The sequence below is a fragment of the Barbatula barbatula genome (assembly GCF_947034865.1).
Source record: "Barbatula barbatula genome assembly, chromosome: 5".
NCBI classification, from domain to species: Eukaryota; Metazoa; Chordata; class Actinopteri; order Cypriniformes; family Nemacheilidae; genus Barbatula; species Barbatula barbatula.
The window spans coordinates 9,949,753-9,977,668 of NC_136769.1; the positions used below are offsets into that span (position 1 = coordinate 9,949,753).

Genomic DNA, 27,916 nt, shown 5'->3' on the forward strand with positions numbered 1-27,916 from the left:
CAGTCTATTGGGCTGGAGGACAGCTCCCCAGAACAAATTACAAATCAAATACTCTTCATCTACTTCATTAACGGAGTCAAATGTGTTTGAAGTGTTTACTGTCTACGGTCTCTCACACCGGGAAATAGATCCCTGCAGGTTCCAATAAAAAAAACCTTATTGGCATGAAAACATGGGTTTACGCTGCCAAGGCATTAATACACATGACACTTGTATACAGACAAAACAACATTTGGACATGTTCAATTATAGGTTAGATATTCAGTCAAATAAGCAGCAAAAATGTTTTAAAGTGCTGTACACTTTTTGTGGAAACTGCTGGTGTTTTTGTGGACTTTTTAGTCTAGGTTTTGTATTTATCTTAGCTACCACCATTGTTGCGTTTTGTGAATTTTGGTGTTTGTGAATGCCAGACTGACTCACCAGACACAACATTCAGTATCTCATCAAAACAACAAATGATTATATAAAACGAATCACCATAATGGCAATGGTAAAAAATAACCGTTTTTGTAATTGGAAATCTGCTGTGTTCATGTAGAAAATGAATTTCTGTCAATATCTTACAGTGTAGAACATCTGGATAAGAGTGGATAGGAATTCTTTTGACTTGAGTGGATTAATGATGTCTTGGGTCATAAGTGTTAACATTAATTCTGGCACACTGAATCTACCAGTTAGTGGCCTTGGATCAGGGAGGATAGTGATGTTTCGAGTTTTTAGTATGAGGAAAATAAATCATGCCTCCCGCCCCTCTTTTCCTAAGAGATGAAATGGAGTGTATGCAGGAAAAAACATGGCATCAGTTTGCTCTCTTGCTGATTACTCCTCTCGGAAAAGGAGACTGAGAAGTGACATAAGAGTGAAGGATAGTAAAAACAACAAGGAAATTGGAAGGAAAGAATGAAGGAAAGCCACAGGGGATGCATACATTTCATGAAGTCTCAATTAGAGTTTTGCATGTATGTGGTAAATGATGTGTTCAATCAAGACCAATGGATGTATGTATGACTTACTGAATAGTGAATAAATGCAACAGTTCCCTTTAATATTCTAATTGAACATAAAATTATGATTTTTATGTATTTTATGTAGTATGTGTAGGCTATACAGTTAAATGCACTGAGAATAAAGATGGAACAGAATAAGTGTTCTTGTTTTGCTAAAGTAACTTTTGGAAAGGCTACCAAAACAGTCAAAAGCAAGAGGATTTTATTCTTTCTCATCCAACTATTTAACAGATCGCTTTTATAGCAGACCGGTATAAAGTCTTGTTCAACCCACAGAGCGCTGCACTTCAGCTGCTATTGTTTTTCATTCGTTCTTCCACGTCTCTCAATCCGTTAATTTAATCTTTTCACAGCCCCCTTAAAAAGCTTCATTCAACACTAAATTTGAAAGTCCCTACTGTTTGAAAGCATGATGTGCACTTTACTGCCTGTTACCATGGAAACCAGGTGATTCAAATGGAAACTGTGGATTGGCTTTGAAAGCCAAGACTGATTGGATATGTTTTGATTCTGCTGACAGTGTATCTGTGTGTATGTTGTTGTGTGTCTGTGTCTGTAAAGTGCCAGCAGCATATAAAAGCATGAAGTGTGTGTCTGTGTGGCCATACTTAACTGTTGGGGACAGTTTTATTCCCAGATGCGATCTAAATCAGACAAATATGTCATATGAGGGCATTGTCATTTTAGTAAAACACAATTTCAAAAAGTTAATGATAAAATAAGTTATATTTCAGGTTTACGATTTGGATATGTGTTATTGGACATAATGGCATATCCTCATTTAGTTGTCTAAATAAACGTGTGTGTGTGTGTGTGTTGTTTAAGGGGGGCATGGTATTCTACTCATCCTGCTCCACATATCAGGACTCTAGTTTTATTTTTGTTGGTCGGTCACTGGTTGATCAAAATGTCAGAGATTTCTTGCACAGAGAAAGGGGTCAGTAGTTCCAAGTGTGTTTGCATGCACCTCCATCAGCTAAGTGGTGACAGCAATAACTGTACGAACACAGACTAGACGGTATTATATCAAGATCCAAAACCATAATTAATATGCTTGTTCGACTATATGCGGCGCACTAGAACCGACAGGTGACAACATATTATTGCAAAAATGATTCAAAAGCGAATGGAGCAGTCGGCTCTTGACTCTCTTGCGATAATGTGTTCCTCCTGTCGGTTCAGAGACGCATGAAGTAGAACAAGCTTATTGTGTATTTTGCATGTCTTTGCTTGTCATTTCAAAGTAGTTATTAGAAATTAATAGAACGATATTTAAACGTGAAATGGAAAAGTTAATTGTTGTTTATTCTCGCGAGAGTATACTCAACTGAATCTCACACTCATAGGGATGCCATATTTGACATAAACCATCACTCTCTGGCCCATAGCAACGCCCTCTCTTTTCGCTAATGTCGTTGTTGCCTGTTGGTCATCGATCAGGTTCGCACACCGAACAGCGTCTAAATATCAAGCTGATTTAAGACCTGTAGCATTTGCTACTAGTAAGGTTGAGTGTTGGATCGAAGTAGGCTAGCTGATATGTACGCTGCGTCTGAAAGCTTAGGCCGGTGACTTACTTCAGGGACAGCGTTTGGGCATGGAGGAAACACATTCGGACAGCCTTAACAGAGGCAGCGTAACATATCTCTATTTGAAATATAAACAGAGGACGACTTTGTGATAACTATTCGAACATGTTAAAACTAAAATACTAATTTCTCGCTAGAAATGCCATCCAAAGTAATGGCGAAAATGTTACTTAATTTGTGCTCGAGCCGCTTTCTTGGCCGCCATTTTATTTTTTCGAACTCGATCTACCCTGCTTGACCAATCACATGCCCCGCACGGATATATGCACGCTGGCTTCAAACATCGACCTGATGGAGGTTTCTCAGGAGACAGGAAGTAAAGAAAACATTGGATTCGGACGTGCCTTTAACTCAACGGGCTGGAATCGTGTAACACGCGGTTATAAAGTTTTCAAACCTCAATGAATTACTCCATTGACCAAGCAATAACAATTTAACAAATTACACAATGTGCTAACCGATCCACACATGATGTTAAAATCACAAAACAATCATGGTTATTAAGCAGACCCTCTAGATAACGACAACGAAGACATCGCGATGACTGGCAGTCGTGAAAGTTTCTGGCAGCTCCATCTGAAGCCGCTGTCACCCAGGTCATCTGATACAGGCGGACTATGACGCTGTCGCCGAGGAAGGTATCCGCTGAGTGTACTATAGTTTGTGTCTTGCTCCCCTTGAAGTGGGAAACTGTGTGGTTCGGACGCCAGGCACGTTAGGTCGTGTTGATAGGGCACCTATGCGCTTTTATTTATGGGAACAGACGCTGTGCGGGAGGAGTCATCTGTCTGGGGGCTCTGACAGATTTGATGGGTCGGTAATTTATAGTCCTGCCGTACGTTCGGCTAATTGAGTTTGACCTCGTCTTTAACGGGGGGGGAAACACGACGCAAAACCGGAAAATGAACAACAGTTAATTGAATGCTTCTCGGTGTTTTGCGTTCGCTTTAAAATATACTATGACTCAGGAAAAGTTGTTTTTCTGTGTTGCCACTAATGTTGTGTTTTAGTCTGTAAGAAGAAGGAAAAGGCTGAAAAGTTCTCCTCTGAAAGAAAGTCTTCTAAGCGAATGACAGGAGCGTTAAGTGGTTGGCCAGCGCGCGCACTAACGCACCGGTGACCATTAAGCTGCGCGAGGTGCTCAGTATCAATTCAGTGCAGCTCGGGCACACCGGGGAGCGCAAGGTACTGTTATGTTGGGCTCAGAGGACCACGGAGAGATTAGCAAAAGAAACGCCACCGGTAAGTACCCCGTCCGTTCAATATACTTTCATGGTGATCCTCAGTTTAGGTGTTTGTCTATACATTTGGATGCGTGCTGAAGTCATCCGTCAGGCTGACACATCAGTCAAATTGTGTAATCGATCAAATACAGGCTGAAGTTTTCTCGCAGGAACTCACTATCAGTTCCGATGAGAAAATGGGCAAAATGGATATCTAGGGATGCTATTATTTCGGATGAAAGCGAAAATTGATTCAGTATGCAAGGAGACAGAGTTGTGTGATAAAGCATCGCTGCTGTGGCTCTTGCGGTTTATCGTGTTTACTTTGCTGTCAAATATGAAATACTCCGCTGGCATCCGAAAAATGGATGAAAGTTGAATGAAACGCAGTGTGAGCGCGCACACAACCTCATTGCCTCAAACATGTGCTGCCCGCTATGATGAATGTACCCCCATATTGACTTTCTTTCTTTTAATGTAGTTTAGAACAAGTATAGCCTATTGGAGAACTTCAAGCACCACATCATGACTTGAGATTGTCAAATAATCCTTTTTTATTATCCACCTTTTAGGATTTCTTTTGGTATTTTAAAAATTCATTTTAATCATTCAACCATAGAACAACGAAAAACTGGTGTCATATCAAGTATTTGATTACAGTAATGTTATTTAAGAAGGACCGTTTTAAGCATCGTTTAAGCGTTTGTGTTCAGTTTTTCGGGACGAAATGGCATCTGGTAAATGCAGGAGACCTTTGGGCCGTCAGTTTTTGAGGATCATTGATGCTCTCATTTGCAATGAGCTTTCTCACGTTGAATGTTCCTTTATTCGCATCATTTAAATAAACATGATATTATGCATCACCCCACACCTTTTAAGAAATCATCATTATTAGCGTTTTTAAAGTGCCGTTTTTGTTATGAACTGATTGATTTGGCACCTTTTACAGTGGGAGAGGTAAATGTTGTACTACTGCATAACAGTGCAGGTGAGCAAATCTAAGATGCTCGCCCACAGGAGTAGGATTTAGACTTGTGTTCCCCCGCTGCCTGTCTCTAGATGCCAGCTGAGAGATGATGCACAGATTTAGCCATTCATCCTCACTGAGTCTGAGTCAATTTTAAGTTGTTTTTAGTACTTTTTTTAGACTGTTTTTTCTTCCGGTTTTCGTAATACATTATGTACTAAGCCTTAGGGTTGTTTCGTGTAATACATGTTGTAGATACAAATAAAAGTCTATTTGAAAAGCCTTGTTACACATGTAGTTGAAAGTGTGGCCTTTAGCACAAACTCAGAGCACTACTGTATTACAAAAACTCCAAATAACATTAAACACCTGTTCCGTTCGAGCTCTGTGACTCATAATAAATACTACAATGTGATCTGACAGGGGAAGTGATTTGCTCTGTATTCCAAGACCGTAGCTTCAGGATAAAGGCGAAATAAATGGAGCATTTAACCTGAATTATGATTTTTTTACTATAGAGGTTTCTTATGTTGATTCCTAAATCTTTATTCAAACAATCTGTGTTTACTTGAATAGCTTTTTGAATAGAATGTATTTTGTAAATGTACTTTTATTAAGTAGGCATACAGACTACTATACATAAGGGACGCTGTGTGAACTGTGTGTGCCAGATTTGCAACTGTAGAGAAGAAAGGCGGTTCATTACAATAGGTAATTCTGTTGCCAACGCTACATTTTCTAATATGTGACCCTGGACAACAAAACCAGTCTTAGGGGTAAATTTTTCGAAATTGAGATTTTTACATCAACTGAAAGCTGAATAGTTAAGCTTTTTATTGATATATGGGTTGTTAAGATGGGACAATATCTGGTGGAGATACAAGAGTGTAAAACTCTGGAAGTAAAGGGTGCAAAAAAATCTAAATATTGAGAAAATCGCCATTGAAGTTGTTAATCCGAGACACTTTAGCAGGCCATCCACTCAGAAAAATAAAGTTTTTATATATTTTGGGTTGAAAATGTACAAAATATCTTCATGGAACATGATCTTTACTTAATATCCTAATGATTTTTGGCATAAAAGAAAAATCTATAATTTTGACCCACACAATGTATTTTTGGCTTTTACTAAAAATGTTCCCGTGCTACTTAAGACTGGTTTTGTGATCCAGGGTCACATATTATCCTCTAGTCAATGTTCAACTACACCCAGAAACTGATAGCAACCATAGCATTTTGGTAATTGACATGCTTGTTTATGTTAAGACGTTCTGCCTGTGTTTCTTTATATGGGATGCTCCTTTATCTTCATTCAAACAATACTGAAAGTGTCATTGTATCAAAAACTATTACAGGCTGAACTGATCGTTCTTTTGCTTCTGAAACAGTAAATCACCACAGAGTTTCATTGGCTTCTTCCCAACAAAAGCTGTTTGGATGAATGGTTGAAGAAAATGTATTAAGGCCCATTTAATAAAGACATCGTGCAGTTTTATATATTTAACACAGGCAATTGTTAATTTTTTTTAGCCTTTAGCGATTTTACAGTATTGTTGCTATGTCTGGTGTTGTATTTGGCAAATGTGTCCTCATTATTCAGCTTTGTCTGTCCGTGAACCTGTTTACACCTGTATCGAGATTCATCTCGAGCGATCCGATTACTGACGGACAGTGCTGGATACAGATGCAAATGGGATTCAAAATGAAGAACAGCCTCCTCAATGCTGAATTGTGTATTGTGGGTTAAATCGAATGAATTTGTGTAAAATATAACGTAAATTGGAACACTTATTAATCCAATAGTGAGGTTTTATGTTTAGTTTAGTCGTGAGTGTCTGTTTCATTTTGAAGGTCATGAGATGACACCTGTTGTGTTGGATAAAAGCTGTATTGGAATGTAAACTGTTCCAGGAGAATGCTTTGCTTTTATATATAGGATTCTCTGTCTTGTCATTTGCTCTTCTCAGCTCATCACTCTCTCCTAATCATTCAATACCTCTTCAATCATTCTATTTTCATGGCAGGTGTGAAGAGGTGTGATGGAGAGGGAGAGATAGCTTTTGTTGTGCTGTACAGTTTCTGCCCATTCATAAAGAGTATATTCAATATTATATAAATAGTTTGCTCTTGTTTTATTTGGATTAGGTTTACTGTGTCAATGTAATCTAACGTTCAGACTCATTCATGAAAACTGAGCTACAAAAATGTAGTATTCAAGCAACTTGGCCATAGATAAATGAAAGCGTGTGAAGCATTAAAATCTGTATGTGAAGCTTAGCCTATCATAGAGATCATTTACATTCATCTTATAGGTAAAGCACACAAAACACCCTAAAAACATCCGAGGCTGGATGGAAATGGCCATGTAACAATGCATTATGACAGATTTTGAATGTGACAATGATCCGTTACCATTTGGCTTTTACTAGTTTAAACTTCTTTGTAAAAAATTCACTCTAAGAAAGCCATCCTAAATAACATATAATGTTGTTACTCTTACTATTTTTGTTTTAACACATTTCAAATAGCATCAGTAAACCTGCTCAGCTGTTTGCGCAGAATTTATTGTCAGTCTGAGCTGTGTTGATCTGTACAGACTCCACTTAGATCAGCCGTAATGTGTTTTAGAAACAAAAGTGCGATTTTTATTTCCAAAGTGTGAATTTTGATAAATTAAGTAGGGAAATTATGTTTGAAATGAATGACCTCATATATGTCTCTATAATATGTTCACACCTGTATCTCTATATTCCAGTCTGTCTTGGTGGCTTTCCACACTATAGCAAACAGAGCGGTCAAGTGAGACAACCCCTGTCATCTCTCACTCGCTCTCTCTGAAGCTCCACCTCTGTTCCTCTCTGCTTCACTTTTCCCCTGTGTATGAGTGTGTATTTGTATATGTGCTTCTGTACTGTGTATGTTATGGTGTCTGACAGCTGTCCAGGGCCCCAAGGGCATCCAACCTGCCCTTTTCTGAAGCGCTCCTCTGGGGCTCTCATCACACTGTCGGTGGTCCCTGCAGCGAGCACTCGACTCTGGGCCGCAGTCAGCGGGGTCTGGCCTCTCCTCAGCGGGTCCCCGGGGGTCTGGAGGGTTAATGTTTCAGCACTGTGACCTCTCCCATTTCTCTTCACCTGACAGCCGGTGACTAGCGCTGCCTTTCCTATTGTACAACGCACACACGTATCACACACAAATCAAACAGTGTGTTATATGATGAATTAAAAAATGCACTGTGTGATGTATTAAATATTTACATTTTATACGAGATGATTAATTTTACCCTATAAGTTTAAGCAAAATGAATATTTTTATTTGCCTTACATTTGGCTTTTACGTTTGCTAAAGAGTGTGTTGTTCTAGTGTTGTGATCTTTCCTTGTTTTAAAATAAAAGTATAACAGTGTTGATTCATGCGTATTTTAATAACATCTTCGATTTGATGGTTGTTAGAAAAATATGGTTTTAGAGTTTGACCTGGTTTTAGAGTTTGCATGATTTTTTAATCGAATGATGCTATTCAATCCAATTTATAAGTATATAGATATTTTTTATTATGAAAATGATTGAGTAAAAATTAGAAGATTATCAAATATTGCCGAGCTTTTGCCAGCATAACGTTTTTTTTCCCATTTCACAATGAATGTATTTCTGAGTGTCAGAAGGTGTGGCCAGTATATTTTCATTGTACAGGAGATCTGACAGTGACAAACACACAGTGGCCAAAAATGTTGTCCAGCTTTGGAAAGTTTAAGTCCTTAAATGCTTTCAAATATATTATTAAACATAAATGTAATTTAAGGAGGCTTGGCAAAAACTTGGCAACTACATTGAGCATATATTTCTCCATTTATGTGCTCTAATGGCCTTTTCAGTTCTACACAGAGGTTCTGTGTAAGCTCACACTGTACAGAGAAAAACAGAAGTGGAGTGTGCATACAGGAACAGGTTGGAAATTTGCTTCCCTGGGTTCCTCAACATAAACGATGCCTCTGTTTGCCTTTTAGCAAGAAGTAGTTACACCTACAGTATTTGTGTGTGTGAGAACCAGCTTTTTTTTTTGCATTCCTTGCTTTCTAAGAGGGGAGTGTTAAGCAACAATTCCTCATGAAGTGTTTCAAGGTGAGCTGTGTATGTTTGTGTGTGAGCCTGTAAATGACAAGTGTTTATGTGGAGAAAAGAGGTGCAATCCTCATTAGCTGCAACTGAGTTGTTTTAAAATTGAATATTTGCAATATGTATAACCATGTGTGGGGCATATGGCGCATTACCGCATTTTAAAACTAAAAGGCAAGCTGTTTCCTCGCAGCAATGATAAAATGATTCCTACGTTTTTTCTTGAAACTAGCGTGATGATGAGTGATATCACATGGTCACATAAACACTTTGATTGACAGAATTCGAATGCTTCTTGAGCTGGAAGCATTTAAAAAGATGAATCATGAAGAAATTCTAGTCCATAGTTTTTGATTTAAAAGTCTTATTAAAAACTCTTTTATAAAGATGTTTAAAGATATTGTACATTTGTGATTGATCGATTGTTTACTTGATGCGATTTATTGGTATAAATATATTGAAGATGACACATTTTTAATGTACAGCTTTTAATGCATTTAATTTGCACAAATCTAAACCATAGATTGTTCCAAACATTTGCACTATTAGTGTATTTTATTTCCTTTCAATAACTGATATTCCTTTCAGAAAATACAAATGTAGTCTGTACTCTACTTGATTCTAGTCATTTTAATAGAATTCTTGTAAAGCTTGTGGAATCAAAAGAATCACTCATTTATTTGCCAATTTAAGTCAACTCTTCAAATCTCACCATGACTCACAAATGTTCAGATCTTGTGTTAGCAACCTATAGTTGGTTTAATGAGCTGTATTGTGCTGTTGAGAAACAAGAAGCGGACGTTGAGCTGAAAGGCCAGCCTTCGTTTAAACTCTGTCTTAGTATAAAGAGCTTCTTGAGACAGCCACGATCATGTTTGTGTATATATGTGTAGTGTGAGAGAGGGAATGCATCACTGTCATTGAAACTGGCACGACAACCCAGCATCCCTGTGGACTGAGAGAAATGATAGGTGCTGGATTATTTTTATCACACTTGCACACACCAGTACAACAACAGTCATTTTGGATTCTTGATCTAAGATGCTTTTTTCATGGTTAAGAGGCTGTCACACAAACTTCAGAATCAACTGTGTTATGTTGAAGCACTGTGCCTGTGAGAGAGAGATAGAAAAGCAGAGACTGATTGTTATAAAGGTTATTTAGTTGTCATGATCAAAGAGCATCTTGAACCTTCCAATTTGCTGTAGTTTCGTTGCTGGCTTCCATCTTCAGGTCTCCTGTATGAACACTTCAGACTATCCTCTTGTGTGTATCTCTGTCTCTTTCGCTAATGGCTCACACACAACATCTCCTCCTGGTTTCTCTGATTAAAACTGAGATTATGGGGGTGAGTGTTCTGCACTCACACTAATCTCTCCACATGCTTTCTCTGAATTTTACTCTCACTATTCTGTCACATGTGCATTCAAACTCTTTACGTCTATATCTGTATTTGCACGCACCTGGATGCATACCTGCTAGTTAATGAATAAATAAATGGAGGGCTGGAAAGATAGATGAATAGACTATAGTGTTATAGAAAACATCAAAGTTCCTTTCCTTCTCTTTGTGTGTTTGTCTATGTGTTGCAGAACAGTAATGAGTCTGTCAAGGACAAGAACATCCACGGACATCCACAATCCCCTCACCCACGTCAAGTTTCTGTTCTGGGTCTCCTCGTGTGACCCCTTCAGCCCACTCCTCTCTCCTCCGGTGTTCTGGAGCTCTGAATGGATCTGGAGGAGATTGTGACGTCGGGACCAGGCTGACTCACACTGAGGAGGCAGACTCTTGACTTTATATCCCCTTATCTCGCCTTGTCTCTTCTTCTTGCTGTCTTTTTAAACTTTTCCCTCAATATCTCCTGATCTTTTTGTCAGTCTTGAGTCAAAGATGGTTTTCATAGGAAGGGGAATTGTGTTTTCCATCAGTCTTTTTTAGTAGTTTAGAGATGTCGGTACATAGCCGAGGAGAATCCGCAGTGGGTGTCTCTAAAGATTGAGCTCTGGACACATGGCAACACTGAGTGATTCATACTCTGAGCGGGAGAGCTGCTATGAACGTACACATCAGCCCATGAGAGGATGAATAGATGCTTGTGTGGACGTTTCTGCCTTTGTGGTGTATGTGTGTCTGTGTGTGTTTGGTCAACGTTTGAACTTTTCCCTTAACCTGATGAATAATATTCCTGATGCCCGTAGCACACAGAACAAGACCAAGCTGTGTGAGTTTGTAGATGGCAAGCCGGGTTTGGTGCGGAGGAGGTATGGGTGTCGGGGTTGAGAGCATGAAATACAGTAAAGCACTGTATCAACCCAAACACTTACACACCTCTCATACACTTAATGGTTTTCATACAAGATAACAAGATTAGCATTCCCTAACTGAAAACTATGCAATTATAATATCTAAACTAATTATAACTAGTGAATTCTAGTGAATAACTAACTGAGTTTTTTATACACATTTAATATTTCACTACCCTGGAATTATAAGGTTTTATTTGCATTTGAGAAGTTTCGAAATATTGAGCTGTACACTTTTTGATTTTGTGGAGAGAAACATTTTTGTTTTTAAAAAAAGTCCCAAAATATTCACAACCTTAAAAACAAAACATGTAAATTAGGGATGAACCGAAATGTAATTTTAACGGTGATTCACTGGAAGCCAATAATCAATATATTGGCTGATATAGTATAGAAATATTCATATAAAATTGTCTGAGACTGAAACAAAAGGCAAAAAGTGGTCAACAGCTTTTATTTGAAAATATTCACTGCAGAAAACAAGGTAACCATTAGTTCTCTTTTTTCCCTGAAAATCATGTACCAATTTAAATGGCTGAACGCGACACCAGCCTATGAATTAGTGTGTCTTCTAGCGAAGTGATTTGTCATTTTCTAAGAAAAATTCAACTCTTTGTACTTTTTAACCACAAATACACGGCTTGCACCCAACCGTGTTGCAAGTTCACGACTTCCCCATATGTATTCATGTGGGAAAGGTCACGCCTGACGTTCAGACATCCCGGATAAGCACACGAACAGACCATTTTAAACAATAATCTGGCTCACAACCATTATATGTTTCGAAAAACATCCAACAACTGAACTGTCTTCCATCTCACCACTCCTAGACAATAGGTACATCCGCTTTGACCTAATTATGTTAGAAATTATTCAGATTTTGCATGTTCGGCGAGGGGTATGAAATTTATGGGTATATCTGTAGAATGCTTTTGCAGATTGCAAGAGTCAGAGAATCACAGATTGCTGTTTATATTAATTTTCTGTTATATGAATGTTTAAATGAATTTAATGACAGTAAATTTCCAAGTAATCCCTTTGGTAATCGAAAATACTTTTTAGATGTAACTGTAATTGGATTACCACCCATAATACAAATACAGTTACTCAATTTGTTTTTTAAATACGTAACAAATTGACATGTATTTTGTTACTCCCCGGCCCTGACGATTTGTACGTGTTCGATTTGAATGTCACGCGTCAGTGTCTGTGACACCTACCCACAAACACTTTTTACCTCTTCCCTCTCTTTCTCTCACTCATTCTTTTTGGTTGTCCTTAAATAGCATCAGAATGTCCTATTAAATGCTCTTTTAATTATTCTTTCTGCTTGTCTTTGACCTTGGCACACATAATCTCCTTCAGTGAAATGTGACGTGTGATTCACTTCATATAGCCTACAGCTGATGAGAAGATTGAGCACTTCAGCCTTTCTCTGAATCGGATGATGTAAGCACACACAGAGTGGGTGTTGTTTGAATACACAGACACATGGAAACAGTCATTCCTAGATTGTCACTGCTGTCTACTGGCAGAGAACAGTGTAGAAAGGTTCTGTAACCTCTAGAGATTTCTCCGGCCCTCGAGCGCTCTCACTTTCTCGCTCTCACTTTCTCTCTCTCTCTCTCTCTCTCTCTCTCTCTCTCTCTCTCTCTCTAATGTTCTCTTTAACCTGGCCAAGTGAGTCGCTTTGGCTGTTTACCCCCCACTGCTCTACCTGAAGGGTAATATCACACACACACACACACACACACACACACACACACACACACACACACACATTGCACTTTAACATTTCTCATTACTGACATTCAGGTTCGAAACTATGTTCAGGCGTAGCCTTGACCCTTACACACACATAGTGAAAATAGCTGCAATGTTTGGGTGTGATTATGAGTGGTTCTTCGCATTCACACATGTAGGCTTTCCTGTAATAAGAGGTCATATGTTTGATGACCAAACAACAGGTCTGTTCACACGTGTAATTTTGCACACATGTATCACATCCAGTGCGATAGAGTGACCTTAAATACCTACCAACATCATCCCTCGTTCTGTATATTCATGTTCTTCTTCACCTACCGTTTAGTCATTGCACATCTGTCACATAGAGTGCAGTTTTGCTTCCTCCGCGGTAGCACATCATCACCCTTGCGTCTCTCTGTCTCTCTCTGCTCTGTGTGTAAAGTGCACTGATGAATATGTAACGTGTGAAAGAGCATGTAAACACATGCTAAGAGGGTCCCTGCATGTGAAATGGCCCCAAATTATTCAAAGCTGTAAGGATTCTGCCTCGCTAAGTGTCCGTGTGAGAGAGAGCATGTCATAAATATAGGTTCATTAAAATATTCTGAGGTGCTCAGTGTTGTGGAAAATGCAAGCAGGTGGGCAGTCGTGACAAGTCTGTGTTTTTTTTGTGTGTGTGAGGGTGACTTGTGTCCTCTCGTCGAGCACATGTCTCATCCTGGCACCTGTTTGCTCTTAAACTGTTTTGGGTTGCCAAGGCTCCTCTGGGAGCTCTGTTCGTCTCACAGTGTTTATGGGCCGCAGGAATGTGGACAAATGTGGTCCTCTGCTCTCAGCAGACAATTATTCATCCTTTTTTCACTTCACTTTCTTTTAGATTGGACATTTTACTGCTTTTTGTGTGCGTGCGTGTGTGTGTGGTGGGCTTTTAGACTGTGACAACAGTTACTTTTGCCCTCTGGGTCTAATTAACACCCCATGGCTTTACCCAGACTTTATGCCGTACGTATCAACACTTGAAAACATAAACGCACACGCACACAGGTCTAAGGTGACTCTTATTTTGAAGAGCAAACAAGCTTACAAAGTGCTACATAACAATAAGGAGAACAAACCGGGTACATAACACAAACTAGGTTTAATAGACCACTTCAGAAAACATAGACATAGCTGGTCCACACTGTTCCAAAATTAAAGATATCTGTATATGTAAGATACAAATATTTTAACTGGAAGTGGATCTGGACCTTTGTGTTCATCTTGCAAAGTGGTCTATATCCCCCATAACCCCGTCAAATGGTCACAGAGAGAGAGAGAGCAGATTTATATAAGTGAGGACATCTTATCCTCCAAATAGTTATTACGATAATTATATTTACTGTATTGTGCACCTAACCCTCGTGTAAACCTGTTGTGAGCAAACCATGATTTAGTCTTTTTACATTGTATGAGCCTTTTAAAATGTGAGGAACACTTCAGCATAACAGTACAAGAACGTTTTTCATATGTCTATATTACTATATTTGTGAGAACACTCCAAAATGTAGTTTGGGGTGAATATAGGGGAAATGTGTCTCCAAAATATAGTTAAATGGGTACACACACACAAGGACTGTTTTCAGCTACGCATGTTTATACAGGCAGCTCAATTTTACTATACAAACACCTGGCGTACAGCTCACAATTAAACCTCTGTATATCAGAATGCCTCTTCTGTGTGTAAGTGGAAAGAGTGATACTTTCTCGGCAGATTCATTCATTCTTTGCTAACAAAACACACTTCAGAACTTAATAGAGTTGTTTTTTGGGGTAGTTGGAAATTTGTTAATGAATTACACATGGATTAAGCTTTAAATAACTAGTCGAATTTAAGTAATATTTTCTTTAGCTTTACTTTCTGTGGAGTACTTTTAATAAGAATAATCTACTGTACTTGGCAATGAAAGTAATCTAAAGATTTGTATGTTGGCACGCAGTGTTTATTAAATGCATCTTAATACACGTACATAAAATAAACGGACAGCTATTTAACAGATGACTGGCGTTGTTGTCTTTGACCTGTCGGCTGGAGCGGGTCTGTGTGAGAGTGTGTATGTGACTGATGATCATATGGCAGCGTGGTTAACTGTGCCTGGAAATGTGGTCCGTCATTCCTGGAATGTGCGTTTGGTCTCTGAGCTTTAATCCTCGCTGCAACTATAAAGGCTTTAAATAAAGTTGGTTCGAAATGTGTCATCACTAAGGACTACGAACAGGAAGATCAACACAATGAACCACGTGTCTTTATGGCTGCCTTTTATACATCCAAAGTTGACACTGTTTATTTGAGAAATTTAAATGATGTATTTATAAAATTATGTAGTTCACCTAACTGTTTGTGTGCTGTAGCTTGGCAGGTGTATTTTTGTTATGATTGACAGGGTAATCAGGATGGATTAGGGCTAAAGTAAGTACAAATGTGATGGAAAACGTTTTGAGTTACACACTAAGCCCCCGGTTTTCTAATCTAACCCTCTTGCCCTCCACACACACACACATGCATTGATCTACAGATGGATGGAGTAACAGTAGTAAGAAGCCTCTCTAGAAACTAACGTATATGCTTGTCTTGGGAGGGCTTTGTTATGATTGTGTGTGTATGTGTCTGTGTGTGGCTGCAAATAGCCTGCCTGACCTCCCAATGTCGCGTGGGGTGTTTTTAATAAAGCATCGCTTGAGTTCATATACTATATTGAAGGTAACATTTTAAATCATCTTCAGAGAATTGTGCTACTGAGTAAGTGTACTGCTTTGTTTGATGGTTATATTTTTAAACTGATGGAAAGGTGGTGAGCCACAAAATCCATTTCAATCCCTCCACTTAATGGAGTTGAGACTATTACACACCTTTCCCCAGGCATGAAAACTTGAAATGACTTATCCAGTACTGACTAAGACATTTTAGGTGGACTTTAGAGGGATGAGTTGATAGATCTCTTGGGATCTGCTTGTTAAGCCAAAACACCTACTTAAATGTCCCTAATAGAAGTTCAAGTTAAAATAAGGTTTGAACCCTATCGCACTCAAGATTCCTCTTCCTCTAAACTGTGATGTCACCTGGGATTTGAGCCTAGACCCTTATCTTCTGAGAAGCAACGTTTTGCAAATGTCATGTTTTATTGAATTGCGTATCTCAATCACTTGTATTTTGGTGACCTTAGAAGGAACCGCTCTTGATGTACTGAGATGTGTTCATCTTAAATGTAGCCCCTTTTCTAAAAAGTTTTTCAGCGTTTTCCCATTGTGCTGTTCTTTTGTCCTCATTTAATTTCTAGATGTTCAGTGCCACACAGAGACAGATCGTGTGTTATCACAATTTGTTCTCTTTGCTGTTTGTTTTATTAGGATTCAGTAATGATGGGGGCTGTGTGTGTTGCTCTGTATTCAGTGTCCATCACGACTCTAGATTTCAGTCTGTTTCATAACGGTTGTGCTCTCTTTGCTCTTCATTGTTCGCAAAACTAGAATAATTGGTTAATGGCTGTGTAATGATGGTTTTCATGTGCTTTTTCTGTTAATACCCTGCTTTCAAAGTGTGTGCATATGTATCATTGGGGGTGTTTTCACGAATGAGAGAGTATTTTGTGTGAGTGTGTGCGTGTAAATCTTTCTAAATGTTTTTCTCATATATATTCAGACTTAACATGGACACATATCGATGACCTGATTGAACTGCTAAGTGTCTGTGTGTGCGTGCATATGTGTTCATTAGGGAATTATCGACAAGCAAATGGTTCAAGTCAGTTGGTGTATTGTTTTCGACAAGTATGATGCCTTGTGCCATTTTACAGGTGTTGACATTGTACATATCACTTCTCTGTTTCAATGTTTGTGTGAGGTTCAACTGAGGTTTCTCTAATGCCAGTATAATGTTCTTTGTAGAGTGGTATCTGAATGTTAATTGACTTTGTCATAATAAGGGATTTAATTTCATGTTGTAACAATAAATGTGTTGCATTAAATCAAACTGTTTTTCATAAAAATCATTTGTACAACAGTTCCCTAGCACTATTCATAATGCTGACATTTGTTTTAGCAGTCTCCTGATGTCTTCACCCTCATGGAGACTCACTTATCACTGAGACGTGTGAAGCACAGCCCCATCTTTTTCCCCTCTGGAAAATATGGCACTGTTTTAGAAAGCAATGTCGCTGTCAGTGAGAAAGTATGAGAAAGAGAGGGAGAGCGAGTTGATGTTTAGTTATGCTAATGCATACCATCAGCCGGCCATCTCCTTCAGTGTGAGTTTGCTATCCGCTGTGATTTGACTTCACCTGCATAATTCTGAATTTATAATCGTGTTCTGAGGTGCTGTAACGCTCAGGGAAAGGAGACCTGGACAGATAGTGCTGTTATGAACCTCTGTGATCTACACAGCATCTGTTAGCATAACTGAAACCGAGTGTCTTACGCTGGATCGTGTTCTTTCATCAAAATGAAATGAATTGCTCTCCTGTTGTGTTCCTGTTACTCAACTGGTATGGTGACTCCAGGGTCATGGGTTTGATTCCTAGGGAAAGCACAGGTTGATAAAAACATCAACACACCTCTTCCTCATAAATAATTTGAAATGTTGAACCTTGGTGACAAATGAGATTTTAGACCTACAACTATGGTTTATAATATAAAGCAATGCATAGGCTAGCAAACATATTAGATTAAACATATAATATTCTCAAAATATGTCAGTGATTAACTGAATATGAACTGAATCAGAGATAGGAGCAGATGTTGAAGACAAAGACACACAAGCATGGCCTGAGCAAATATAGCTTCTCTCGTGGCCCTCGCGGCCCCATCAGCCAACTTATTAGCAAGAGCGCATCTAGTCAACCCTTTCCTGAGGTTTGTGTCTTGAAACACATAAGTGGAAAACCCACAGAAAACTCATTATTCCAGTACTCTTGCCTGCCAATTACAGATTCCAGTGAACATACAAAGCCAGTAGCTTGCAATGTCCGAACATAAAAATACAACCTATAATTTTCCAGAGAGAGTTCAGAACAGTTGACAGAGATTGCATTTAAGCTGACATGTTTTCATTTTGTCTGATTCTAAAACATTACCGCTGCAGTCTAAAGGCTCAATCTGTTTTTGCTTTTCACCAATTCTGAGCACTTTTGATTTGGCTGAAATGAAAGTGGTGTTTGTGGCTGAAGTCAGACAAACCATTCAGAGTTTGATGTGACAATGGAATCTAAAAATCAAGTGAAAGGAATAAGAGAAGGAAAGTGAGAGACTTAATGATTTATGTGTTTTTGATGTCTTTTGTGATTGTACAGTATTTGTGTAGAAAGAGAACAGGAAATGATGTGGAAAAGGTGGGGAAACAACCAGGAAATATGACATTTGTGTTCCAAATCATTGTTTGAGGTCATTTAGTTTTTCTTTTTTTATATTATATATTTATTAACATTGTAATTTAAAGCTATAGCCTACATTACTAGAGCATCTATACTGTATATAGTAAATATATATTACTATATAGACGGTTTCATCAGACACATGCATCTGTCCCGAAGTTAACTTCCGGTTTGTATTTGTTTATCAGACTGACTAATGGCTAGTAATATAACTATTATATTTTATTCAATTTATATTAATATTACTATTTTATTGTACACTTTGTTGAATGGATCGTGTAACTTTGTCGCATTAAGTTTAGCCAAGTAACGGTTCTTCTACTGGTAACCCCGCCATCTTGGGATGATAATACTCCACTACTATTATTGTTTTGATATGTACCGTTATTTGTTTTGTTTGATGTATGGAGAAAGCGAAAGTGAAAGAACCATAGGGTTTTCCTGAACGACTCTGCGCAATGCTATTGCAGTTTTGAACACAGCAAAACCGTCCCACCATAGTTTTATTTCCTAATCAAACAAGAAAAACAAAACGCTGCATTGAACGCACCAGCAGCCATCCTCCCAAGATGGCGCAACATTCAACGCGGCTTGCCGTCGATTAACAAGCTCTATAGTATAACTATAGTAAATGTAAATGCTATATAACAAACATTTTACTTTATAGGAACTACTTATCCTCCAAAAACTCTTAATAATTTTCCTCTTTCACCTTCCTTTTTATTTTATTTTTTCATTATTGTCCTGTTTATCTCCTCTGTTGCCACATCAAGAAAAGGTTTTATATTCTTAAATCTAAATCACTTTAAATTTCAATGCGAATTTGCCGATGTGAAAAACAAATAGCATTTCAAATAGCAGCGCCATCGGGCCCAAGAGGTCACTCGGCTCTGGTGATGAGATCACTTTAAGTTTTAGCTGGACAGAATATTTTCGGTGGTCTAAACAACTTCCAGACTTCCTCCACCTATATCAGTTTCTTGCACTTCTCATTTGTTTCTTCACCATGCTCTCAGTTGTGTCCCCTCTCATCTTTCCCGCTGTTTGTGACTTTGTCAGTGTGTATGTGACAGAAATACACACGCGTGTCTTTACAGCAGAGTCTTTCAGCAGGATATCAGTGCACTGATGGATATGGTCTCCTGGGGAGGCTGGGATGAAGACAGAAGCGTGTATGTGTGTAACAGGACACGAGCAGAGCGTCTCCCCAGCCACACCTTCAGCTGTGTGTCGAGAGGACAGCGTTACTTCAGAGCTCTTTTCAGCCACTGAACTTAGACCAACAGGAGTTCCTTGTTCCATGATGTCAGTAGGACAGTAAAGAGCTCAACTAACAGTTATGAAACTCACTATTACTGTAACAACCTATTTATAGATCCCATTTAGCAGAAAAAGCAGTTTTCACTAGGGAGTGATGTTTAACATTTTTGTTTAACTTTTTTTTATTTTACTTTTAACCAATCATAGTTTGTGGGTGTGGTGAGTTAGGTGAGGTGAGTTCATGCAGTAGAGACAGATGTGTATTTGTGTTCTGGTTGGGGGGGGTGTTTTAAAGAACGTTTTGAAGGATCAATAGAGCCTGTGTGACTCTGTTCATTCATATTTATGTGTTTATGAAAGCTCTAGTGTATGTTTGTGTTTGATGGACAAAGTCCAGATGGAGTATTTTTAGGTATGGCACGCTTGTTGCGATCAAACCTATTTATAAAATACATTGATTTTCATTTTTTAAGGAAAACTTATTTTTTTTCACAGAGAAGATAAGATTTTTTGATCTGCATTCACATGCAGGAGTTCTGTTGTGTGAGGACATTGTTGTTGAATGTCGCCTCCTAGTGGCAGTCCGAAGAGATGCTTGAGAATGTAAAAGTGTTTTGTTTAGTTTTGAACTATATTCATATTTATAAGGCCAGAAATCTTTCAGATTTTGTAGTTGTATCTTCTATTTATATTATTTTCAGTTTCTATTCTTCAAATCAAAATGTAAGAACAAATTGCATACTGCCATGATACACAATATGCATGCATAAGAGTTAAAGAACAATTGTTAGACAAATGGTAATTGATTTTATCCAAATTGATCAATTCTTTTATTTTAATTTAGAAAAATGTTAAAAGTGTATAATTTAAGATATATTTTAACCTTTATACTTGTCTACTTGCCTGAAATATTTAAAATAAATACTTCTCTATTTACATTTGCATCTATGCATTTGACACACTTTCATCCTTACAGGGCTCTCAAGATTAGTTTTTAACAGTAATTTTCTCTTTTTCTGTCTTTAAAGGAATGAAACGTCCATTTAGCCCCACTGAAGAAGAAACACTGACTGAACAGACCGGACATAGGGACGTGTCTTCTAATGGGGTGGATGTTACGAGACAGGATGCCCCACCTGCCAACCATCGTCCAAAGCGGGAACGCAAACACAGGTCGTACACGCTCTGTGAAGTGTGCAACATTCAACTGAACTCCGCAGCACAAGCACAGATACACTACAATGGCAAAACACACCAGAAGCGGCTCAAACACATAAACAACAGTAACACAGGTATGATTATGTGTCGCTCTCTGGTGTTGCTTAAAAATTTTGCCCAAAGGCTCTGTTCTTGAATCAGCATCTTTTCATGGCCAATAGCATCAACCTGATCTGGGCCAACCTGGCCTTATCAACTTATAATCAGTGCCATTTGATTCTAGGGGCGGGGGTTGCAGCAATTTAAAGATACTGATTGGTTGATGGACTGACGTGCATAGACCAGCTATAATATGTAAATCCAAGAGCATGTTCTTCTGGGATCCGTATGTTCTTGTGCATTTTCCTTACGTGATTTACAGTAGTAGGACAACATTCATATGAGCCTATCAAATTTAAGGATTTTTTGCCCAATCATTTCCTTTTGATTTAAGGTTAAGGATTGTTTTTGATTGATTGTTTATATGAATGTTGCCTCAAAGCACATAAAGGATATTCATGCATGTTCATGTCCTACATGGCTAAATCACATCATCCACCTTGTTTAGAAATGTACAACACTACTATTTTCTATTATTAGTGTTACATTTGTAGAAATGATCATCCAAAAATGTCAAGTCTGTGTCTTGTCACACAACAAAAAACACAGAAAACCTTGACACGGCAGTGTTGCCGAATGAGCTTGCATGTATATAACACACGTAATCGCTCTACGTATTAAAAGGACCTTCAAAGGCACAGTCGACCACCTTCATGCTGTCAGCAGGGGTCTGATAGACATTGTCGTGTAATTCATACCCTTGGACCTCATTGTGTCCATCTGCAGTTAATATGTTTTTTGACTCTACTCGCTTTTATGTTACCATGGAGATGCAGCTTTTAAGCCCAGCTGATAGGTCAGGAAGGAGCATTTAAGAGGCCCGTGTGATGCTGATTGTTGTAGTTATGGAGGTAAAGACAGGACTCTGCGTCTAGGCGGGCTTGGGATAATTACAGGAGAATTTCAAGACGTCAGCTAGCTGCGGGGGTCTGTTGGAAGGAATTGTGTTATGTTAACTGGCAAAACACAATAGAAATTCAGACATGGGCAGAGTCAGGTTGAATCATGTGACTAGGGGTGGCTGAACAAATAAATGGTTATTTATGTGGGCAATATTTAAATATTACCATAGTATATTTATTTTCACATGCATGCTTAGTCACAAACTATACACACAAATCCATTCCCCCACACACATTTTCTCTTCTAATGCAAATGCAAAATTAAAGCTAACTTCCATGCTGTTGACTCTTAGACATAAAAACACACGCATGCATGTCCAATCATATGAGCAGCAGTCAGATCCACTTCAGGTGCAGGCTCTCATACAAATAGACCATAATTACATAGCAACCGAACATGTTCACCATGGAAATGCCCGACATGGTGACGCCCCCTTCAGCAACGGGGGTACTTACAGTCTCAAAGCCAGCTAGATTTTGGGCTCTGTGTGTGTAAGTGTCAGGCTTAATGCATGTGTCTAAATGGCATAGCTCTATGCAGATGCCTTTTATGCAAGTCGTTTGTGTGCGAGGGGCTATCTGTGTTTGCATTCAAACATAAAGATATAAAAGCTCATTGATTAGCCATTCCACTGGTGTTTGACAGCATAATAGAAGTCAAATTAGACTGGACAACCTTTCCCATGAGCGGATGAAAATGCCTGAAGCATTAGTAACGTAACAAAAAACACACACATATGCATCCTCACACTTAGGCTTTGTCTTTTTAGTTTCGCTTGATATTAATTTGTCGTTTTCTCTCTGTCCACAATACTATAAAACAGAGCAGTGGTATTCAATCACAGAGCACCATGAACATTACCAAAAGCCCCCACATTTTGCATTAGAGAATTTATTCCTAATGCTTGTTAGTCACTTTGGATAAAGGCGTCTGCTAAATGTAAAAAAAATTGAAATTTCAGCTAAATCTGGCACTTTTAGTTTACAGAATGATGTATGAGGTTATTCCTAAAATAAAGCATGCTATGAACTTTTCATTTTTATTACACATTATTTACAGTACACACAACCATATAAATAGATACAATTTTACCTCGGATTTGTATAAAAAACGACTTCTTCAAAGACCCTTCAAAGCACTGTGGCTCTGAAGCGCTTTAAACATTGCTTTGTTTGCTTGAGTGGTCTTCTGGCTCAACCAATGGCATGACCTTGGGGCAAGACTTCCTGTTTGTCACACCAATAAAATACAGGAGGTGGGGCTGTAGGTATTTTTAAGAAAGCCATTTGGAAACTGTCAGTATTTGCTTGATGTCTTTTGGCTGTTGTTAGTACAATATTATGCAGAGCTGCTTTACAGACAATGCATTGTAGAATTAGGATATTACATAGTAAAGCACCTATGGTCTGAAAAATCTATTTTAGAAGAAATATAATTATTAATGTGTGTGTACACCTGTGTTAGGTGTATATTTCATGTCAGGATGGAAGGGCAAAAGCCTGGAACTTAATTTACCGCAAAACACACACACACACACACACACACACACACGCACACACACACACACACGCACACACACACACACACGCACACACACACACACATACACACACACACACAGACAGTCTTATCACTGCTCACCTTCTGTTGACTCCTCTAGGCCCCTGTCCTCAAACTAGGAAAATCGGCATGGCTACACACACACACACACACACACACGCACACACACACTTACCCTACCCGTGAGGAGGGTACGATGCATGCACTCATGCAGGAATATCATGTCAATCTTTCATTTTTGTTCCATCTGGATAATTTCACTGGGTTTGTTTCGGGACTGTGTGCATAAAAAAATTCTAATAAAATAAAATGCACTTTGTACATGTTTGTGTGGCCCTCCGAGCATCTGCCTGTGTCTGCAGTCATTAAACAGTCCACTTTAGCCAACAGACCATCTCACCTCATCTCTCTTCAGAAACGTATTTCCTCTTTTCTTTTTCAATCTTTCTCTCTTTTTCTTCATCTTACCTCATTCTTATCTGTCATTCCCCTTATCTCAACACCCCCCCCCCCCCTTCCATCCCCAGACAGGTGCATCATGGGTATTCTAGGTAATATGCCTTCTGAGATTAGCCTTCTTCCCTAAGGCTGCCCTGAAAACAGACAGATAGAAACACACACGTTAAATTGTGCTACATAGTAAATCTGCGGTGCAAGCGTTCTTTTCATTTTAGCAATTTTCCTTTAATACATAAATGTTGTTCTTGATGTTTTTTTCTTTTACTTTGGTGCGCCTAAAATATTATACAACAACAAGTAAATAGGTTATAGCTGTTTTTTTAATGATTTTATATTTTTTATGTTATCATGTGATCTCAGCCAATCATTATGGTCCATGTCGTCTGTTGTCACACAATTGCACTTATGATGTGTCAACACTTACTGGTCTTTTTGGTACAATGCTTCATCTCTTGTGCTGAGCATTATTTTTTTGCATGTTTGTTGCCCTCCTGTGTTTGTCTTTCTCTGTCTTTCATGCTCTTTCTCTCTGGTCTCCTCTAATGTAGCGTGAGGTATTGGATTATAGTGTGTGTGCATGTGTGTGTGGTGTATTAAAGGCTAAAATTTTCTGCTTAAGTGTCTCCACAGCTGCGTTTTTTTTCTGCCATTCCAACATACTCTCTCTCTCTCTTTTTCTTCTCTTTCCTACCAACTTACCAGGTCACCTTTTTTTGTTTGATTATTGATTGCTTTACTCTTCACGTGTTCTTTTGTTAGTTCTCTGAAATCTATTTTTTGCCATAGTTGCTTATCAATTTACCTCAGTCTTTTAAAATTGAACTGTTGTTAAAACTGTATACTGCTGGTATCATCAAAAATGGCAGAGCTTTGTTAAAGAGCCACACTGTTGAAACGCTTTAAGGCACAGTTCACCCAAAAATGAAAATTCTGTCACCATTTACTCGCCGTCAAGTTGTTACAAACCTGTATAAATTTCTTTGTTCTTCGAGAACACAAAGAAAGATATTTGGAAGAATGTAGGTTAAGCAAACAGTTCTGGGGCACCATTGACTACCGCAGTAAAAAAATACCCTATACATCTTTTTTGTTCTGTTCTGGTTTGGAACGACTTCAGGGTGAGTAAATGAAGACAGAATATCCGGGCGAACTACCTCTTTAGGAAAATCAACGTGAATAATGTTCTCTGCACATAAAATAAATTTATGTTAACAAACTAACAAAAATGACTAACATCATCCTTGTGCCATCCGATATGTAAGTCTGACATGTTAACCTCTAAGGCACACACTGTACATTCAAGCATGAGGTCATATCGCAGCGTAACACTTCACAAACGGGACCTTACCTTCAGTTCAGGAAGCAAACGACGCCAGGACTTTCATTGCTATTCATGAATTAATTTATGCACGGGCGGTGAGGGAATGGGGCTGTAATATGCAGATGAGTTAGTGTTTCATGATGGAAATTTTCCGGTTGGCTGCTCCGGTAGCTGCCGTTAATGATAAAATATGGCAGAACGACAGGAGCCGACAGTGAAATAGAAAGAGAGCGAGGATGAGTATTTATTACCAAAAATCGGATCCAAAAGCATATTGGCCTCTTTAAACACAGGGGTATTGCATCGTTTCGCAGGCTCTGACATCATTGACAATATGGCCGTTATCGTCAAAATCATCGTCATCATCAGTGTTTTAAATCACAGGGGCATAATGTGTCTTGTCAGCAACTCTTCCCATAATGCCCTGAACTGACACGGAACAAATCACAAACAACCCCCTCACTCCACTCTTTTACGCATCAGTGCAAGAGTTCGTGTGTGTGTGTGTGTGTGTGTGTGTCTTGACATTAATTTATTTTCCCAATTACACAGTGTCCTGTTGTAACTTTGCAACAACTCTTTTCATGCTGATGAAGAGAGAAGACAAGAGAGAGAATTATAGTTGAGTCATGTTGAGAAAGCTAAAGGTTGCAAGTGCGTGTTTTGATGGTCGGCTGTTTTTTAAGCAGCGTTTGTGTGACGGAGGCCTTCCTTGGGGTGATGTCTGTAGCGTGTAATTAGGATTTCATCATTTCTCTCATTCAGGCGAAAAACGGCACGATCTGGACACACACAAAACAGAAGGAAAACAATTTTGTGTACCGCACACTGGTGCTTTCCTCTGATGGCCTCACACACACACAAACGTATTCTCAGTGTGGTTAAACCCTATTGGCTGGTCAGGGGAATGGATGTTCTAATCCCTTTATCAGACCAAACATATGCTGCCCCAGAACAAAGAGGAGTCCAGTGTGTGTGTGTGTGTGTGTGTGATATTGAGTGCAGGTCACTGGAGTATATGTGTTTGCTAATATGCTGCAGTGAGATATTCAGTTTTTAACCTCTCAGCAAATCATTTCAGATTAATTGTGACACTCGTATTATGGGATGTACATTTGAATGCTAAAAAAACCATCTACGCAACAGCACACAATACTCATCATGTGTTATCTTATATTGCTTTTTCAAATAATATTATAATCTCTATATATAATGTACAATCAATAATATATATTTTAGATCTATTATAATATTATTATTTTGTTAACAGACTACAAATCAGGCTGTGTATTTATTTCCCATTCCAACACACACAAATGCATCTACTCTGTCTGTGGCAAAATAAAAACAATTTACTTTTATTTCACATAAATTTCACAGTGTTTTGATGTTTGTGTTGTATTAGTAAAAAGAATGTTCTCTTTTGAATGTTTGTGTGTGTGTTGAGAGGTCATTTCTGTCATTTTGAGCATGTTTTTGCTGGTGTGTGTTTGTTTGTGTCCAAGCGTGTTTGTGAGGTGTTTTGTTGTTGATGTGCGTGTGTTTGTGTCAGAAGGGTGTGTGTGTGTTTCCTCTGTCAGGTCCTGTCAGTATCAGATCCCTTCAGTGCTCTGATTGGCAGTGACAGCCCGGCACAGGAAATGATGTGCACGAAGCAACCTTGAGCACCGTATGACACTATGTTGGCAGACAAGCCTATCTGTGTGTGCTTGTGTATGTGTGTATCTTAGAGTCTAATCAAAGTGGGGTAATGTTGCGCATGACTGTGACAAATCTCTCTCATTCAAGCACGCACGCACACACACACACACACACAAAGTCTGTCTCTTTTAGAAGTTAAGCAAAACTTATATCAAACTTTTTCCTTTGCTTTATGGACTTTTTTATTTCTACAAATTTTCCAGTCTCGTTTTCTCCTTCCAAGGTATGTAAGACTCAAACTCCATTCTTTCCATTCTGTCTCCATGAACACATATTTATTCACTCTCTCTTTTGTAATCCTCACTCTCTCTTTTGTAATCCTCCAGTCCCCTGTCCTTATTCCATAATGTCTGGCAGCGAGACTGCCAGTAGTGTGGGCTGATGTTGCTTTAGGTTGCTAGTAAGTTTTGTAGTTTGATTTTCCAGGTTTGGTGTTTGAAAATCCTTTTCTGTCGCATTTTCTTTCCATTATTCTTTTTCTTTCTTATGACGTTTGTCTCCACATTTTCTGCATTCCTAAATCTGTCACTTCTGTCTTTGCAGATTCACTGTGCACATGACTTAAACATGTTTTATATTAGTTGTCTAGTCATTCAAATCTGCTGCTAATTTGAATATAATAATTTGTTGTACTTTATCCACTAAACGGAAATGCAATAAGCACACAGCTTCTGTTATTTGGCTTTCTCATTTCAAGATAAAATTCCAGCTGCCTTTCTTTCTGCACGTCAAAAATGACATTCTTACTAAGCATTTTTGTCCTGTTTTTAGTAAAAATATCTAAAACTTCTTAAATCATTATACATTATTTGTCAAGAAGTGACGAGATGTTAAGTCTTGTTTTATGACAAATAATTTAAGAATTAAGTACTGTAATTTTATTGAAAAAACAAGCAAAACAATCAGTCCATGGGGTGTGAAAAATAAACTTGAATTAAGTTGGACCTTTTTCTTAAGTACGTAATTGAAGTTTATTAAATCCAAAAATACTTAGTAAGAATTTAAAAAAAACAGCAGTTTTTTAAGAATAGCTCGAA

At 38.4% G+C, this 27,916-nt stretch overlaps 1 protein-coding gene across 2 annotated transcripts in view; it reads left to right on the top strand.

Annotated features, from left to right (window-relative positions):
* The first annotated feature begins 3,759 nt into the window (after positions 1-3,759).
* Positions 3,760-27,916, top strand: part of znf385c (zinc finger protein 385C) — a 60,436-nt gene continuing 36,279 nt past the window's right edge. For both annotated transcript variants that reach the window (XM_079455819.1, XM_079455820.1), the window contains exons 1-2: positions 3,760-3,841; positions 20,647-20,910. In XM_079455819.1, the coding sequence (XP_079311945.1) occupies positions 3,793-3,841; positions 20,647-20,910 (313 nt within the window). In that variant the 5' untranslated portion in view covers positions 3,760-3,792. The remainder of the gene's footprint in view (positions 3,842-20,646; positions 20,911-27,916) is intronic.